Here is an 18,281-nt window from a genome sequence, read left to right as displayed (position 1 = left end):
CATTGTGATAAAATATCTCTCAAACACAAAAGCGGAGGGGGAAAAAAAAATAAACACACCGTGTGTTTAAAAAGAGGAAAATCACAAAATAACAGTGTTTGGTAGAATTATCGTCACCACAGTTGTAACCAGTCGTGTTCTCTCAGTGACAGCTGATGTGTTGGGGGTTGAATAATGTGGTCAAAGCCATATCCTGCATTATAGATAAGGGGATCGAGGGAGTCTTAAGTGGACGGTCGAGAGACACTTTTTTGTGGTGTGTTTTTGTGTCTGAACTACACCACAAAATATAATTACCTTGTCACAAAACTGGGTCTGATAAATGGTCAGTTATTATCTTTTTATCATTAAAGCTTGAACAGGAGAAGGTTTTCTTTGTCATCGCCTGCATGTCTTTTGTCATGCAGGCCATTTCTCTATTCCACTTTTAACTGCTTTCTTTATCGTCTCGTCGCGTAGTGGTTCGGAGAGTATTTTTCCAAATGTAATCGTCTCCGTGTTGGAGCGTGAAACCACTGTTATGACGACGCTTGGGCTATCTAATGTCACTGATGTTTTACTTTTAAATGTGTTTTTCTGCGTTTGAATTATTTAAAGTGTAATAAAATATTTACCAGCGGGGGGGGGGGGACAACAACTCCAGAATGTAAATGCGGAGGAAAACACATCACTTTTACTGTATCTGCATTCTTGGCAGTCGAGCACAATATTTATGAATGGAGGGGGAAAATACAGAGAAGAAATGATTTCTGTATAAATAACTGCAACAGAATATGGACTTCTGAGCAATGGAACGAGCGGCGCGCACTCCAGCACAATTAAACTGGACAAAGTAAAGTGGCATAATTAACTCAGGCCCAGTGCTGGACTGCATTGATTGGGGAGCATTAAGAGATTTAACTGGTAGCTAATCTGCCACGCTAAAAGTGTCATTACTGGCGTACTACAAGTGCCCTTTAGGACCGTAAGCTATTATGTGCATTGTACTGTGTATGTAAAGCTGTGTCGTGATAGTTTTTTTCTAATTAGGGGGCATAGCAGGACAATTTGACAGGGCAGTTCAACCCATGCCTGAAGCCTGCTCACCACGGCCTGCAGAGGTAAAGCAGGCAGTTTGCATTTAGTACCGCAAAGGCCGTGGTATACTTGCCCCCACGCAATTTTCCTGTCTTTTTCTGAGGTTCATGTTGGAAAACAGCTTTATACCACAGAACATCTTTGAGAACTTCCTTAAACAAACCCCAACAACAGCTTAACAGTCTAAACTAATAATGAATACAGCACATTTATGAGCTATGGGTTGATTTTGGGGTGTCTAATTTAAAGGTGGGCCCCACGAGACCCTGCCTGGGGTGTCTTGGAACACCTCTGACCACACTTAAAACACACAAAATGCAAATATTTGACAATGTAATAAATTTGACTGCGTATTTGAACTCAAAATTAGCACAAATCAAGTCATGGCCGACATTTCTGTGATCTACACTATCAATCTCCACTCTCTGCTGGTCAGGCACACTTCAATTGCTTCAAGTGGTCACTAAATGCCAGACTTCAAGACTATAATCTATGAATTTTCTTTATATATATATATATATATATATATATATATATATATATATATATATCATATAGCTGTTTATGTATCTAAAACTAAAGCCATAAGGGTAAAATAATACTTGATATGTGTGAGTTGAGGTCTGGTTTGGCTTCTTATTGAATGCAAAAAAATCTGAAATCAAATAAACAAGCAACCACCAAGAATGTAAATTAAAAAAAAGACCTCTGAAACCACTTTTTTTTGGAAAATAAAAGCAGAAAGCTTAAGACACTCTCGGACTTTCTGGCGGAGCTGTAATTGCTAAATGAGTTGAAAATTCTTAGGCACCAGTAATTGCTGGCCCTGAATTTTAATTTCAAGTAAACAAGTCTGTGCCTCTCATCTGAACGTTGGCTGTTGCCTCGTCTGTGTGTGTACGGCACATCCAGACTCTGTGTCTCTTCTGGACAGACGGCTCAGCTGAGCTCCACATGCGGCAGCAGCTAAGAGACAGGCCGCGCTGTCCCTTGGGTGCGAGGATGGAGACGCATCTGGACCATTGATTTTCAATGGTCGTCTAATGGGCTGCACGAGCCGAAGAGGATGAGCGTAGAGACTGACTGGAGCGCAGGCTCGCGCCATGAAAGCCTACTGACACTCATTTACTCCTCACTTAGTCAGCACACTTTCTCCTCGGAGCACTTCAACCCCAGCTTTGACGCTATATCCCTTTGTCTCTCTAATATCTATTTATATTTTTCTGCCAGAGCACTTACTCACACACACACACACACACACACACATTCATACAGATGCACAAGATCCCTGCACCAAGATGCTTTCTCTGCTCATATCTGTCATGAAGCCAGCATCCACAAACACAGACACTCATAAATGAATGATGTATTTTTAAGGCAATCTCAGCCACAGACTCTGGTGAACTCGGACGGATGGATGGACGGATGGATGGATGGATGGATGGAGGAAGGGTTATAACAGGGTCATCAAAGGGAAAACAGTGCAAGCAATGTCTGCCCAGTGTGTGGCAGGAAAAGCAGCGCGTGTCACAGTGAGTGTGCGCGTTCCAAAAACATGTCGGGACATATTCTCACTGACTCGTCGCACCCTGAAGGAAGTTGAGTTAGAGAGAAATCAGGCCACATGCCAGTGAACGAGAGTCCCCGAAGAACAGAGTTCCGTGCGATGCTGCAGGTTGGGCCGCATTCACAAGCCTGCATGTTAAGTCTGTCTGTCTGTCTGTCTGACTGTCTGTCTGTCTTTTTGTGGCAGTGGTGTCCTGCAGGCAGGAACCTGCTTTACCGTCGTCAGCCAGCCACGGAGGGAAATAAAAAACCAAAACTTCATTTCCTTACACAGCAACTGGTTCTTAATGAGTGCAACAAAGATAAGTGGAAATGAAACTTCAAAGCCTGTTATGTGTCTTAGAAGTTGCTAATTAGTCAGTCTAATTACTTGCTATATGACTAAAGTTTTAATGTGGATTTGTGCTGCAGAAAGACTTTCTTTTTTTTTTATTATTTTTTACAAACAATAACAGTTTTTATTCCACTAATTGGTGAACACGCTACGGTAAAATCACAGCGCTGAGATATCGTGGCGTTAAGCTCAATAATAAAAACACATCCTATGGATACACTATTACTGCCCAGTGTTTGCATATCCAGACTCATATAACAATATAATTATTATTTCTTTGTATATTCTGAATGTTACGCATGTTCAGCTTCTATTAACTATCACTGAAAACTATAAAGAAAATATTAAATACACCCACCTACATGTGAGCCCCATTAGAAATAACCTACTGAAATCTTTGTCTCGATTTTTTAGAAAACAAACGGGACTTAAAATGTCTCTCCCGTCCCTCATACAGCTCTGGGATGCGCTACAGAGTTCCCCTGGCAACTAAAAATGTATAGAAAAAAAAAATCCTTCATTCCAAGTACAATATGTATTCTTAACTTCACAAAGTGACCACTATACGCTTTTAATCCATGCAGTAAAGAAGAGGTTTTTTTAATGTAATTAAACCCTGTCTATGTCAGTTTTATTATTTGTTCTCTCTTTCTCTTTCCCGTGTCTTTTACTATTGTTTTTATTTCTGTCTCGTGTTTTTATGACTACCTCTTATTTTATTTTAACGGTGTTGTTTTTATGACTTTCTGCGTGCGTCTCCTTCTGTGGTTTTGTGCTGGTGAGCCGCTGCAGGTGGAGCTGAAACAATTACTCGAGTCATCGATTATTCATCGGCTACTAAATTAACCATCAACTATTTTGATAATCGATCAAGATTGTTTTTGATTGTTTTAGCTTCTTAAATGTGAATATTTTCTTCATTTCTTTCCTCCATATAACAAAGAAATCATTAAAAGTGAATCATTTTGGTTTTGTGGACAAAAGAATCATCACTTCCAGGTTTGACAAACACCGATCAACATTTTTTTAACGTTTTCTGATATTTTTGGGAACAAACGATTACTCGATTAATTGTGAAAATAATCGTTAGTTGCAGCTTTACCTGAAGGCAAGAGTTCTATTCTATTCTATTCTATTCTATCCTATCCTATTCTATAATGACTGTACTTTACAAATGCACTCCATCCCTTTATGATGTCATGTACTTTGCACTCAAATGCTTGTAATACCACCTCTTTATACACTCTATGGTGTGAATTAGCTTGGCTGCTTAAAAGAAGGGCAATCAGTCAGAGCATATGTATAATTAGCTCCAGGTGATTAAGTAAGCATCAATGTAAAGGTCACCCCTGGTGTCTGTATATTTATTCAGGCGCCGACGTTTTGGAGCCTCACGCTGGCAAATTGGTTGATAATTACTCGGCGCAGATGCTTGTGGTTCTGTGAAAAGCGGGCTCCTCTGGGCTCGTGTCGGAGCAGCTCTGACTCAGCGCAGCCACGGAGAGCAATCAATAGTAGAGAAAAATAAAATCACACCGTTGATTTTAGAGACCTGACAGAGCCAGTGTCATGAAGGCGTCCACAAACGCCTGACACACGCTGCAAGGAGATCAGTTTTTTGGATATGTTGGTAGAACGACGGGCCAAGAGAGAACCCTTATTCTGCACCAAAGTCCATGGAGAAAACAAGCATTTTTAGCTCGCAGGGACACATGAGCGCCTTCTTTGGTAAGTTTGTGTCATTTATGTAAATCTGAACAAAGGATTTCACAACAGTGAAGATACAAAACAGCACATGGCAACATACTAAACAGGGCAGCAGTGAATAAACAGCTCCTGTGTGGCACGACCTAAAATCACTGATTTTCTACTACTTTGGTGCGGGGAAGTGAGCGGTTTACAACACGACACAAACTTCGCTGTCCAACACGAGTTAGAGCGGCAATCTTCAGATATTACCAACTTAATCAGGTGTAGATTTCATTCACTGAGCCTTGTGTTAAGTGGCTGAAATCCGTTTTGTCCCTGCTGGCTTCCGCGTCTCTCGTGAGCGTGTGCCTCCGTGTCTCAGGCTGATTCTGGCCGATGTGTCAGTATCTCATACAGCCACACTTCATAAAACCTGAACTATCACTTTAAGGGAGATTAGAGTGAGCCATTTGTGCTGTGGTATATCTGAGCTGCCAAGGTGCACTGAGGGGGAGAGGAGTGCTGGGATTTTTCAGAAGAAATGAGAAAAAGATTGAGTGAGAAGTGAGGGAGAGACATAAAGGGCAGGGAGAGAGAGAGGGGGAGACAGACAAAGAAAAAAAACGCAGGGTAAGCTAATCAAGAGCAAGAGTGCTGAGAGGGCACTGTCCCAATACAGTGGGACTCTTGACCTTGAGAGAAATGGACTGGTGAGAGGTTGGCAGCCAGAATGGATTTGAGAAAGACTAGATGGAATTAAAGAGAGCAGAGGAGAACACATTAATGAAAATATGAGGCTCACAGTGAAGGCCGTGAGTCCGAGCAACAACTCTTAACCCCGCAAATGTTGTGTAATCATAACCGTTAACGATGGCAGTCGCGTGTTTGGTTTATGGTGATTTCATCAACAACAATTACCCAGAGTGGATGACATCACAGGGTCAGTGCACAGGAAATGACTGTAACATATTGCAGCAAAGGAAAAAGTCAAGTTGTTATGAGCGAGATTGTCATGATTCTAAATGGGCTTTTGGATTCAAATATGTAGTACAATATGTGATAAGGACATTAAAAACAAAAAACAAAACACTGTCTGGGAAATCTTTTGATGTCATCGGGGCAAACTGAGCCCTGTGTTAAAGCTGCGGTGTCTACTTGTGAGGCCCTGTGTTGTTTGCACAGTCAAATATTATAATAGCCAAAGAAACACTCATGCCCTCTCGCCCACTCACGCAGCCACCTGGCACAGGTGTGGCGCGGTGTCTAATCGTGCTCTTTGGTTTCATGCAGCAGCAGCAGGAAGCTGGTCTACACGCAGATGGCACTTTTCCACGATACAGTTCGAGCGAGACTCGGCTCGACTCTACTTTTTACTTTGCTTTTCCATTAGTGACAGTACCTGGTACCTGGTGCTTTATTTAGTACCTGCTCTGATGAGGTTCCAATCGAGCAGAGCTGATACTAAGATGTGACTGCCGGCCACTAGTTGGTCAGAGACTGTCGTCACTGGAAGAGTCATGAGTGCGATGCACGACACAAGAATCGAACCGGACAATGCCGAACTGTAGATCAGTTAAAAAATCCTGAAAACATGCGTTAATCTCCAACATTTTGCAAAGAAAACGTCTCAAATCTCAATATTTAACAGAGGAGTCTGGTGTATTTAGCGACAGCACTGCTGAAAGCCGGCGATCGTGAGCCGAATCACAACCCGTTCGGCCGTATTTCACTTCAGTGACTCTTGATTCAGTTACACCGAAACAACTGCTTTGCTCGTCATTAGTTTGTGTGTTTGTGTCGCGTATAAAACAATGTCACGGAAAGAAGAAAAGTTTAAACAGGGGATTAAACAAGGTTATTGATCAGTGGGAATAGTGACATCTCAGGGAGCAGACTGCAACAAAGAGATGACTCCTCCCCTTCCATAAGTGCATCAGGGAGCTACAGCGGTCTTTACATACCAGGGAGAATGTAAACACTTGCACAACTTGAACAACAACTGGTTTATGCATCAGGGTTGTTATTATTATTATTATGGGCGGAGCTCTTTAGATTAATTTGCACAGTAAGTTTGCTATTCACAGTGAGAGAAGTACATATGAAATGTTTATTCTAATGCTACAACTGCCAAATGAGTTATGTTACTAAACCCTCCTGAATGTTACACACTAGACCTTTAAGATGTCACAGACTTAACGTGAGTCTTTCCTTTGTTTTCAGGGAGCATACGCGTCCACAGAGCGCATTGAACCACTCCTCTATGAACTGTCCCTGTTAAGTGTTGAGATAAAACAGCTTCTCAGTGAACGTTGACAGAGGCTGATTTGTCAAACTGCCGTTTCCAAAGTCCAAGAAGGAATTTTTTAATCCCGTCTTGACTCACATCGCTCTGATCTCAGTGGCGGTCGCATGAGAGACAGAACAGGAAAGAGATGCAGACAGCAGAGGGATTGAGAGAAGAATGAGGGGAAACAGAGATTTGTACAAAAGAGAAAAGGGAGGGATTTAGCTTGGCAGGCAGAGAGAGAAACTAGGGCGAGAGTTTAACCTACGAGGCGGGAGTCTGAGGATGAGCATGTTGGGATGTGAGGGAAGGAGGCAGGAGGCTGAGGAGGCAGTGGGTGGTGCGGGGAGATGAAGAATGAAGGAGACAGGGGGCAAGTGTTTGGTCACACAGCAAGTGCCTGATTAATTAAATCCCCTGTTTGTTTCCGTAAAGATCATCCTGGCACTTCACCCAACACTCGCTCCTCTCTGTGGGTCTGTACATCAGGGTTGCCAGGTCTGTGGTTTTCCTGTGTTTTGTTTTTTTCTGCTCTTGAACTAAACTTATCTTTGCTGCAGTTACACAAATACGACTCCATACCACCTTTTTTGTGTCTGATATCGATACAGATATCGCACAATTGAGTATCTACAATAGCAATATCAGTCCGATACTGGATTCGACCGTTTTTGACACTTTAACACCAAGCGTATTGAAGACGACACAACGGCACTTTGCGTTACCGTAATTACGCGATAGTTTGTGCTCTCCGAAAAATTCCTACAGTTTCTGAAAACTGAGAACTTGCATGTCCATACGTGGTCATTACAGTCATTTCACCCGTGCCATTGCAGGAAGTCTGTGAATCGGCGTCTTCATCACCAGAGAGGAGAGAGTTGGAAAAACGCCTGTACATAGTTTCCATTTTTTGGCCATTGAGACAAAAACTCAAACAAATATTATTTCAAATATGTTTTATACTGTTCAAATTTAACACATGCAAAATCTGGTGTTCATGTACAACTACAGTGTCTTTTCCAAATAAAACTTTTAGTTTTTCTTCATTTTAAATTGTTAATTCACCATTTTAACATGCAGTGAATTGTAAATAAATGCCAGATATTGACATTTCTCTGGAAAAATGGACAAAGGCACTTTACTCTAAGGACATTTTCTGGCCCTTTTATGCAGCATTTTAAGGCTTAAGTGATAAAGGGTTAAACCAAGCTGTTGATAAGACATTATACCACCAAGCCATAACCTAACCTTTTCAAAAACACAATGTACCCTTATGAAAATGTAAGATATATAAGAAGAGTGACATTACCATATACTGTATATCACCTATAGGGTCACATAGTACATAGTGTGTGTGTATGCTCATATAAAATAAGTTCATTTATGTTTTATACTAATATGCCATTATGTCAAATATGTTTTTCATACATGGAAACATGCTGTACTTTGTTATTTTACTTTCCGCTCCTAAATATCCTACATAATTCAGTAAGTTTATATATCTATATTTTCTTTATATCTCAGTGCAGACTGCAGCGCGGCAGACAGTGGCGATGCACATCTCCAGCTTGTGCTTCGTGAAGTATTTACATATTTTTTACGATTCATTAACCGCGCCGAATTCTCTCACAGATATCCAATTCAGTGGTAAGAACCCAAAACACCCTACGATCCCAGGAAACGACACTGATACTGGGTATCAGCGTGGATACGGCTCATCCCTAATAGACTACTTCTTATGATTTTAAATGAGTTTGCATTTTAAAAGGACTTTCTGAATTGGTTTTATTAGGAAATAATAAGCTGGAAAGCAGTTTTTATGATTGTCGCTACAGTCATTTCGAACTCTGTTCCGATACTTGGCAATAAAGACACAACAGATTTCCCTCGTAATGCTTGTTTGATGTCTGAGTTTCGGTCACTGCCCTCAGTCCTGCTGCTTCACTTCATGCTCAGTGCTTTTGGCTCCAGTGCAGAAACTACACACACACACACACACACACACACACACACACAGAGGCATGCCATATACACAGAACGCTTGCAGACATTTGCCCAACTGTCTCTTACACATGCCTGCACATGTCTGTGAATACACGCACGCACCAGCAGACGTATCGACGTTCTGACAAAACATGATAATAACCATTGTGATTGCATAAGAAACAACAAATGGTAGGTGAGACCAGACATTAACCAGGGCCAGGTGTAATCCCTCCCCTCCCCCCCCCTCCTCCTGTCTGAGTCATTAGTATAAAAAAAGCAGGTACTAGAGGAAAATGGATTAAAAGCTGTTGTTGGTGCAAGTGTGCACCTGTCTCCTGAGACGCACCGGGAATAGCTGGCAGGAACACTGCGAGGCAAACGTACGCGTCTGCTCTCAGCAGCTGAGGCGGAGAGCCGGAAGAAGTCAGCACAAGTCAAATATGGATCACCTGTCTCCAGTTAAATCTTTCAAACGTCTGGTTGTCACGGCGGTGCACGACTCACGACTGTGATTGTAAAGAAAAATCATAGAATTACTCACACGGGGAATTCACCTCACCTTTCGTTTCGTTGTTTTTGTTGTTTGGGTGATAGAAAACAATATATATGTGTGAGTTTAAATCATGCGGTTCTGAAATAACTGGAAAAATGCAGACGCGCCCGTGTGGCACGTTGAAATAAATCACTAGGAATGCATGGTGGTGATTTACACTGATCTTTTCCAAAGCCTTTAACTTCGTTTTATCAAACAACACGTGCATTTAAATGAAGTTGGGATTCATTTATCACACAGATATCTCTTGACTCGCAGGCAGTCAGAGCCTTTTTTGAAATACTAATTCCCTGTATGACAATTAATTCATTATATTAAAAAAAAACAAGTTTTGTATTTGGCCTATCCAGAGTTATTTGTGCTCCCACTTTGAGTTTGACACAATAAATATGAAGATAACAAAAAAATATATTGTACACACAGTATAGTATATACAGTAGTTAAGTGAATGTTTCTTAAATGTATACACAGAGAAGGTTTTAGTGTTGTTTTTAATGACACCCTTCAAAAGTATTTATAAAGGTTCACACCACTTTGTCCACGGTTCCACATCTGAGTTACAATGACATGCCATTAATATGACATATTAAGCTTATGAATGACACATGAATTTTTTCATGTGGTGGAGTAAATGCTTAACCCATTTTTCCAATGATTTAAGGGTGTGTGTGTGTGTGAGTGTGTGAGAGTGTGTGAATGAGTGTGTTCTTTGTGACATTTTGGCAAAGTGAGGACATTTTGTGCTGGTCCTCATATCTTTAAAGGCCTTTGTGGGGGTTTGGACCTGGTTTTAGGGTTAAGATTAGAATTGGGTTTATGTTAGGGTTAAGGTAAGGGTTAAAGTTAGGATTAGGCACTTAGTTGTGATGGTGAAGGCTAAGGTAAGGGGCTAGGGAATACATTATGTCTATCATGTGTCCTCATTAAGACATAAAAACAACCTTTAGCATAAACACTGACCTTAGGACCAGTAGTCATAATGAGGCAGAACCCAATTTAACTGGATAAGTTTAGGGCTTAGATTTCAATTGTGGTTAAGTTATGGTTTTGGTTAGATATGAACTGGTTATGGTTAAGGTTAGGGATATTTTATTTTTTTTTTTTCAAGCTGTCCAAATGACTGTAAGTCAATGCTTAGTCCTTAGGAGGACACTGTATGAACCTGTGTGTGTGTGTGTGACACATAACAGGTAATTTTAAATGGGTGTTGTACAAACACAGTGGAGCAGCCTCACCCAGTGCAGACCAACAGGCAACACCAGCCTCGGCAGCAGCAGCAGCAGCAGCAGCAGCTCTTAATCCTCAGCTCGTCTAGCTGGTCTGTCTGTCTGTCTGTCTGTCTGTCTGTCTGTCTGTCTGACTGCATGGGTGGAGGCTAATGGAACGCTGTGCATTAAAGCCGCTCTGCGCTCGTGTGAGAGCTGGTTTTTGGGTGTTGTTACGGAGGTGGAAGTGAAATGTGAAAAATGGCCTAAAGGTGAACAAAGGGAGAAAGTTGCCTCAGCGCTGGAGGCTGAAAGGACACAGCTGTCGGAGCCTCACACACTGCTTTTCATTATAGAAACATAAATTATGACTGTGTGAGTCTATAAAAGAAAAAGATTAGGAAATCAGCTCTCACATGAGCATGTTTGTACCACATTAACACAGCCAGAGGACATAAACCAAACAGAGACAACGTTTAAATGAGACTGATACAAGGAAGAACTGATTTTAGTCACTAGTCACAACTGAAGTTTGTTTCACTTAAAGCACAGTCACTCCCTGCACCAAAGTCCATAGAGAAAAACAGTGATTTTACATCATGGGACCGCTGCGTCCATCAGCGAGTTCAAAACTGAATGTGTTATTTCCTGCTTTGATTTTGAAATCCTTTGTTGTCCTTTGTGTTGTCAGATTAACCAAAGTGACACAAATTTACCAACGAGATTTAGCAGTAGATCAGAGTCTCCTGTGACACCATAAGCTAAAAACACCTTCTTTTTTTTGTAAACAGTTTATAAACTTTAGTTTTCCAATGACGAGATAAAGCAGGAAACACATGCTTAAGATATCATTGGCTTAAACCGCTGTACAAACAAGTTTTATTGTCTGTGATTGAGCCTTCTGTAAAAGGCAGCTAAAATCTGTTTTTCTTTTGTGTTGTGACACCGCGTATCAGACTGGTTCTCAGCCAGCATCAGTAGTTTACTTCAAACAGCGGCACTTGGAAAAACCTGATGTTCCTCTTGAAAGGTTGATTACTCCGTGACAGGTACTTAGAACAAGATGACTTGTTCTCCTCGCAGGGCTGATAAAATACCAGGACACTTACATAAGGGCAGCGTGAATACAGGCGTGTGCAGAAACACAGGCGTGTGTCAGAGCTGTGTACCTGTGTCAGGTATCTAATGTTAGGAATATTGGAAATGATGTGCCGTGTGTTGTGTTTTTGACTCAGTCATGTTCTTCTGAGGAGTCAACGTGATGCAGCTCACCTCTCATTACATTGGCATGATAATCTTGCCCCACACACGCACACACACACACACACGTGCGTCTCACCTGACGTGTCCCACATGTTGAGCTCGATCCTCTGCTTGTTGATCTCGAAGCTGGCTGTGTAGTTCTCAAACACGGTGGGAACATAATTCTGAAATGACACAGAGGCTAAAATAACGCACACGCTTTTAAACTGTTGAGAAAAACAGGCGTGAATGAAATGATATGCGGTGAATCAGCTGTTTTATGCTGTGATGAGGATTGTACGTGTGCGTGTGTGTGTTTTCTTGTATATGTTACCTAATTAGGGACATTTTCTGGCATAAACACTGACCTTGTCAGGACCGGTTGTCCTCATGGAGACCAAAACCTGGTCCTAATGAGACACAACTAATTAAGTTTAAGGCTAATATTTGCTAATATTTGAATTGTGGTTAGGTTGAGGTTACAGGGTTAGGCATAAAAAGGTTATATAAAATCCTCTAAGGCTGGAAGTTAGTGTAAAACACACATAATACTGCTCTTCCTCCCTCGCCTGCACTCTCGCATTTTATAGGGACACGGTGGAGCTAAGGTGGAGCTCTCGAAGTAAACTTCCTGGTGGGGTGGTAACATTTGCGGTGAAATGCGCATGCTGCCGTCATAATGCGCAGGGAATTCAACATTGCGTGTTTTATCGCCTATACTTACACAAAAGGGGACCACGAAAAAAGTACTGAGTATTCTTTTTCCACACTTTGGCGACTGGTAGGGCCTCCAGAGTCCCAAATATAAGTATTAAAATGATTAAAAAGTTGATTTTGCATAATATGTCCCCTTTAAGTGGTTATGCTTAAGGTAAGGGATAACACTTTAGATAGTCTGTCCAAAGTCATGGAAGCCAGTGCAAGTTCTATGTGAGTGTGTGTGTATGTGAATGTGTTCTTGTATGGGTGTCTTTGTGAGGACTGAAAAACCTGGTAAGACTTGGTTTTAGGGTTAGAATTGGGTTTAGGTTAAGTGTTAAGTGTTAAGTGTTAAGTGTTAAGTGTTAAGTGGCTTGGGAATGCATTATGCCAACGAGTGTCCTCACAATGACTGCTGCACAAACGTGTGAGAGTGTGTGTGCGTGTCATTCCTGAGCTTTGACTCATGTCCAGACTCACAGATTTATAGGTCAATGAGCTCTGATTTCAATATCCTAGATTATTCTTTTTAAATAGAAACGTTTTTTATAAAATAATAAAATAAGCATGTATGCCAACTCATTACATGTTGACATCAGCATAGCCTGCTTTAATTAGTGGTAAAAACAACGCAGAGTTGATGGAAATTGTTCTCTAGACACATTTAATTCCACAACCAGCCGTTCTTTGAACAACATCACATTCGCAGGCTTGAACATATTCATTTAGAATATTAAAAATGATGTCATTCTTCCTGGAGATTTTAAATAATGCTGTGTCTTGTGTTGTTTTCGTGGCTAAAACCAAGTAAGAACCTATTCTCTTGTGAGCTTTGATTGCTCTAATAAACAACAGTGACAGTCCTGTAATCAATATTTCAATATTTATCCATCAAAATCATCATGATATATATATATATATATATATATATATATATATATTTTCTCATTCAACATTTTTTTAAATGCCAAGCTTTCTTCTATAATCTACACAAACCTCATACAGTTCGGCTCACTGTTTGTTTGTTTGTTTGTTTGTTTGATCGATTGTTTGTCTGTTTGTTTGTTTGTTGTGGTCAAACTGTGCTGAAATAACCTGGCAGCTCTTGGAGGCACCATCAACCGACGACTGAGATATTTAGCGCACTTTGTGACAGACACCACAGAGAATAATAATAATAATGATAATAACAATCATAATCACAATCATGATTGTGCGATAACAATAGTGCGATAAATAAAGTAGAAGTCTTATCACATTGTGCAATTTGGTCAAATAATCCTATGATAATAAAGAGAAAATCCATAAAAATAAATAACTCAAATATGACGGCAGTTATGTGTCATTTAAGTGTTTTGCCAGAAGTTGCTGTAAATGTCAGTGAAGACGGAGACTTTTTTTCCTCCCCGAGACTCCGCGCGCACTTTGCGCTGCAGTCATCACTCATGTGTGCGTACACTACACTCCGTCTCTTTATTTCCTTTTTTTTTATTTATCCATTTATTTATTTATTTATTTATTTATTTATCTTGGATGAAATGACAGTCTCTCACCTCTGGATACGAGTCTTTGGCAAAAACATGCAGGAGAGCCGTCTTGCCACACTGCGTGTCCCCGACCACCACGATCTTACAGCGGAGTAATCCTTTGCTCTCCATCGCTCGTGGCCCCGTGATGATCAAGTATCAGTGAGTCTCACTCCTGCTTGTCATTGAGCTGCGGTCAGAGTGGGGTGAGACTCACACAAACACACACTCTGTCTCACTCACACACACACACACCGTGAAAACTGTGAGGGGAAAATAAAGAGTGTGTTCTCCTGAAGAGGCAGAGAAACTCCAGCTGCTCACTCTCGTGTGGTTTTGGCTACATGCTCTGCGCTCTGCGCACTGCTGCGCTGCGCTGCGCTGCGCTGCCCTGCTCCACCGGTGGCACCGAGGACACCTGTTAAGCCCGCGTAATTCAACACCGACTTCCTGTTAGACGTTTCAAAATAAAATAAAAAGTCAAAAACACAGCTGCCTCAAAAATAATTCATTCGAAGGACTATGTTAAAGCCACAATGTAGTTTTCATTCATAATTAATAATTTTTACGTTATTTTTTGTTATCTGTAAATAATTTTAATTGTCAAAAGTGTATGCTAAGTTGATTTAAATCCTGCTTCCTCAAACTTGACTTTACCGTAGCGACTTTAATTTGCTGAGTTACTTTTTCATAGGCAGTGAGAGAGCTGCATAATTTGAACCTTTTTTTTTTTTTACACATTCTTAAACTGGATTGCATTGTGGTTTTTAGAAAATAAAGGAAACCACTATAGATTAGAACAATAGAAGTGTGCTGTTCTAATCACATTCAAAGGTCTAATATTTGTATTATTCATTTTGTGTTCTCTTCAATCCATGTCGAATAATGTTATTCATTCTATGAGGATCTATTATATACTATAATATATAAACAGTGTATGTACTATTGTGTAAGAGCATCACTGCATATAATACATCACATCAATGTACTCCATATAATCACCCACATGTTTAAAGTATTATACTAAATATTAAAGCGATTAATAGTCCTAAATAAGTCACGGTGTAGGACTAAAAAGTCTATAAGTATCCTTCCATCATTGTTTTCTTAATACAGTAAACTCAGATTCAAAGCAGTTAGTACGTTATTGTGTCGTCTGTGTGTCATGCTTTTACTCTGAAGGAAACACCTAGAAGTTTCCGGTCGTGCTCTGTCTTTCTCTGGTTGACTTTATACTGTATAGTCATGCTGCGTTTCAGGTGACAAGCTTCTTTTTTTCCCCCCTCTCTCCCTCAGTGAACTTTAACATTAATACCAAACAGTCCACATGACATGTTTATTAGATAGATAGATAGATAGATAGATAGATAGATAGATAGATAGATAGATAGATAGTAAATAGAGTAAATGTTATAGAACTGAGAATAAATGGTGGCTTATATTCGACTCTAAGATTATGAGTCAGGCCAACAGACTAACACATCACTGTGGTGATTGTCTTGACTAATTCTCTAATGACTCACATGTTTTTCTTCGTAATCTGTCATAGTCTATTTTAATTCAGCGGTGAGAATCAAATGTCACTGTGCTGTGTAGTTAGCAGATATGTGTGGCAGCATATACATGCTCATTCAACTCCAGAAGTGACTTTGTCACAGCCTGTTGGTTTTTGTCTTTTCGCGTCAATGAAACAGGCAGCAAATGACTTCTGACAGGTGCCACAGCGCCATCCTCTGGTCAGAGAGAGCCAGGCAATCCTGAAGACTACACTCAACATGGGTTTGGGATGTTAACAGGGAGTATGTCATCATTAATCTTAAGCCAATTTTCTTCTTCTTCTTTTAAGATATATAATTTAAATGATACTGTTTTAAATGATACTAAAATCTCTGGTAAATAACCCATTTTCTCATTTAATCCGGTTTAACACTGAGTGTGGAATTGTATTTGTAAATTACGCTGGAGTTCATTTCTACGAGATTATTAGAAAGTTTCTGTTTGCTTCCATTTTTCTGTTTCACATGTGTCAAACATTTCTCTTTATTTGTGAATGTAACTTGACTGTGGTCGTGCAACGTTCTAGTGTTACTTCCTGTGTCCCCGGGGATATTAATATTATGCATAAATCAATAGCACAAGAGTCATATTTCTGGTTCATGTGTGATTGTATAATAACCCTGGAAACAATTCTGTTTGCTTTTGTGCTTTTTTTCTGCTGAAGAATCAACAGTGACAGTGGCTCAGTGGTAGAGCGAGTCATCTTTCATCTTAGAGGATGTGGGTTTGATTCCTGGCTCCACTATAGTCTACATGCAGAGGTGTCCTTGGGCAAGACACTGTGCCGTGTGTGAATGAGTGTGAAAGATGTGTGATAAAAAACGTGCTGCATAAAGAAATGCTGTATGAATATCCAGTGTAGTAATATAACAAAGTACAAATACTTTGTTACTGTACTTAAGCACAAAATCCACATTTATCTGTACTGTACTTTGTTGTTTATATTTCTAGCAACTTTTATTTTTACTCCACTACTTTTCTACTCTTGATGATTCACCCATTCACAAGCTGCAACGTGGGGGTGAAGTGTCTTGCTCAAGGACACATACCAGCAGAGCCAGGAAAATTACTTTTGAAACTTAAGTACAGTAAATGTCATATACTTTAAGACTTTATTATTATTATTATCATTATTTTATTTTTATTTTTTTTAAGGTGACTTCAACTTCTACCAAAGTCATTTTCTGGTTAAGATACTTGTACTTTTACTCCCTTTAAGGTACTTTATACAAGACTGTGAATGGGTGTGAAATGGTGAATGGCAAAAAGTGTTGTGTATAGCAGCTTTGAGTGATCATCAAGACCATTTACCATTTAAAACTCATGTCAAATAAAGACCCTGTCCTCAACTAAAGGTAAAAGTACAAAGTATAATTGTCAAAATTTCCTCCGAGTATAAAGTGAATGCACCTAATGTGAGTTTATGCTTTGAATAGTTTAATTTGCAGCAGTGCATATTTCAGATAATCTCCACACAAACACCTATTGAGCAATGAAACATTTAAAAATACTGTATTTCCTCCTGAAATGTTGAGCAGCAGAGAAACAGGAAGCATCTGAAGCGTCAGTATTGTACTTAGAGATAAACCAGTTGAGCAAATGTGCTTAGTCACCGTCACCACTGCTTATTTTACTGGAGATAAACTATGTTTCCTGAAATGTAATATTTCAAAATATGGAGGAAACATGATCGGAAACTCTGTTTAATCTTCTGTTTTTAGTTTGTAGATGAATAAAACATTCAACGCACCACACTGGTACATAGCAGTGCTGGTGAAGATGGAGCTTCTCTTTAGCTATAAATCACTCCACAGGTCAGTGTGAATTACATCTCGTGTGTTGTTTTTTAAATGGGGGAAAAAGTGATATATCGTATACGTCAACAGGTTTATAAAGCATTGAAATAATAATGTTAAAAACTGTGTGTGTGTGCACTTGTATTTATATCTTTATGAAATCCAAAAAAACCATAAAAAAACATCTTTGTGGGGACATTTTGTCTGGGCCCTCAACTTAGGTTAAGACCTGGTTTCAGGGTTAGGGGTAGAATTGGGTAAAGGTTAAGGTTAGGCACTTAGATGGTTAAGGTTAAGGTTAGGGTTAAGGTTAGGCACTTAACTGTGATGGTTAATGTTACGGTAAGGGTTAATCTTAGGCAATCACTTATTTACACTGACTGACAGCATGTTTGTGTCCCAGCTGTGTGATGTGTGTATTTGTGTTTACACAAGAGTGTGTGAGTGCAGTGCATGTTTGTGTTACCTGTGTGGTCATGTGTTTACCAGTGTATAAAGCTCTGTGCACACACACACACACACACACACACACAGGGTAAGAGGACGAGTGGCCTCTTATATTAAAGATAAGTTATTTCCCTCTTTTAAAAAGTATACTTCCTGTGTGTCAGAATTAACCACATTTCACAAATTGTGCATATTATTATCAACTGTTGTTATGTTGTTTGTGTAAATCCCTTTTTATTTTGGCAGATTACTTACTTACTTAGGCCCTTTGCCCCTGTCGGAGCATAGGCCACAGATTAACATCGGCAGATTAACATCCT

General features: G+C 40.0%; 1 protein-coding gene across 1 annotated transcript in view; it reads right to left on the bottom strand.

The window, feature by feature from the left end:
- LOC131448607 (rho-related GTP-binding protein RhoN-like) overlaps nt 1–14,540 on the bottom strand; it is a 34,538-nt gene extending 19,998 nt beyond the window's left edge. Inside the window, exons 1-2 of the mRNA XM_058621212.1 lie at nt 14,189–14,540; nt 12,034–12,121 (exon numbers count right to left, since the gene is read on the bottom strand). Coding sequence (XP_058477195.1) covers nt 12,034–12,121; nt 14,189–14,293 — 193 coding nt within the window. The 5' untranslated portion in view covers nt 14,294–14,540. The remainder of the gene's footprint in view (nt 1–12,033; nt 12,122–14,188) is intronic.
- Nucleotides 14,541–18,281: the final 3,741 nt, after the last annotated feature.

This window comes from Solea solea, chromosome 21 (genome assembly GCF_958295425.1).
Source record: "Solea solea chromosome 21, fSolSol10.1, whole genome shotgun sequence".
Lineage (NCBI taxonomy): Eukaryota > Metazoa > Chordata > Actinopteri > Pleuronectiformes > Soleidae > Solea > Solea solea.
Note: the sequence above shows the minus strand (reverse complement) of the source record. Positions and strands in the feature narration are given on the sequence as shown.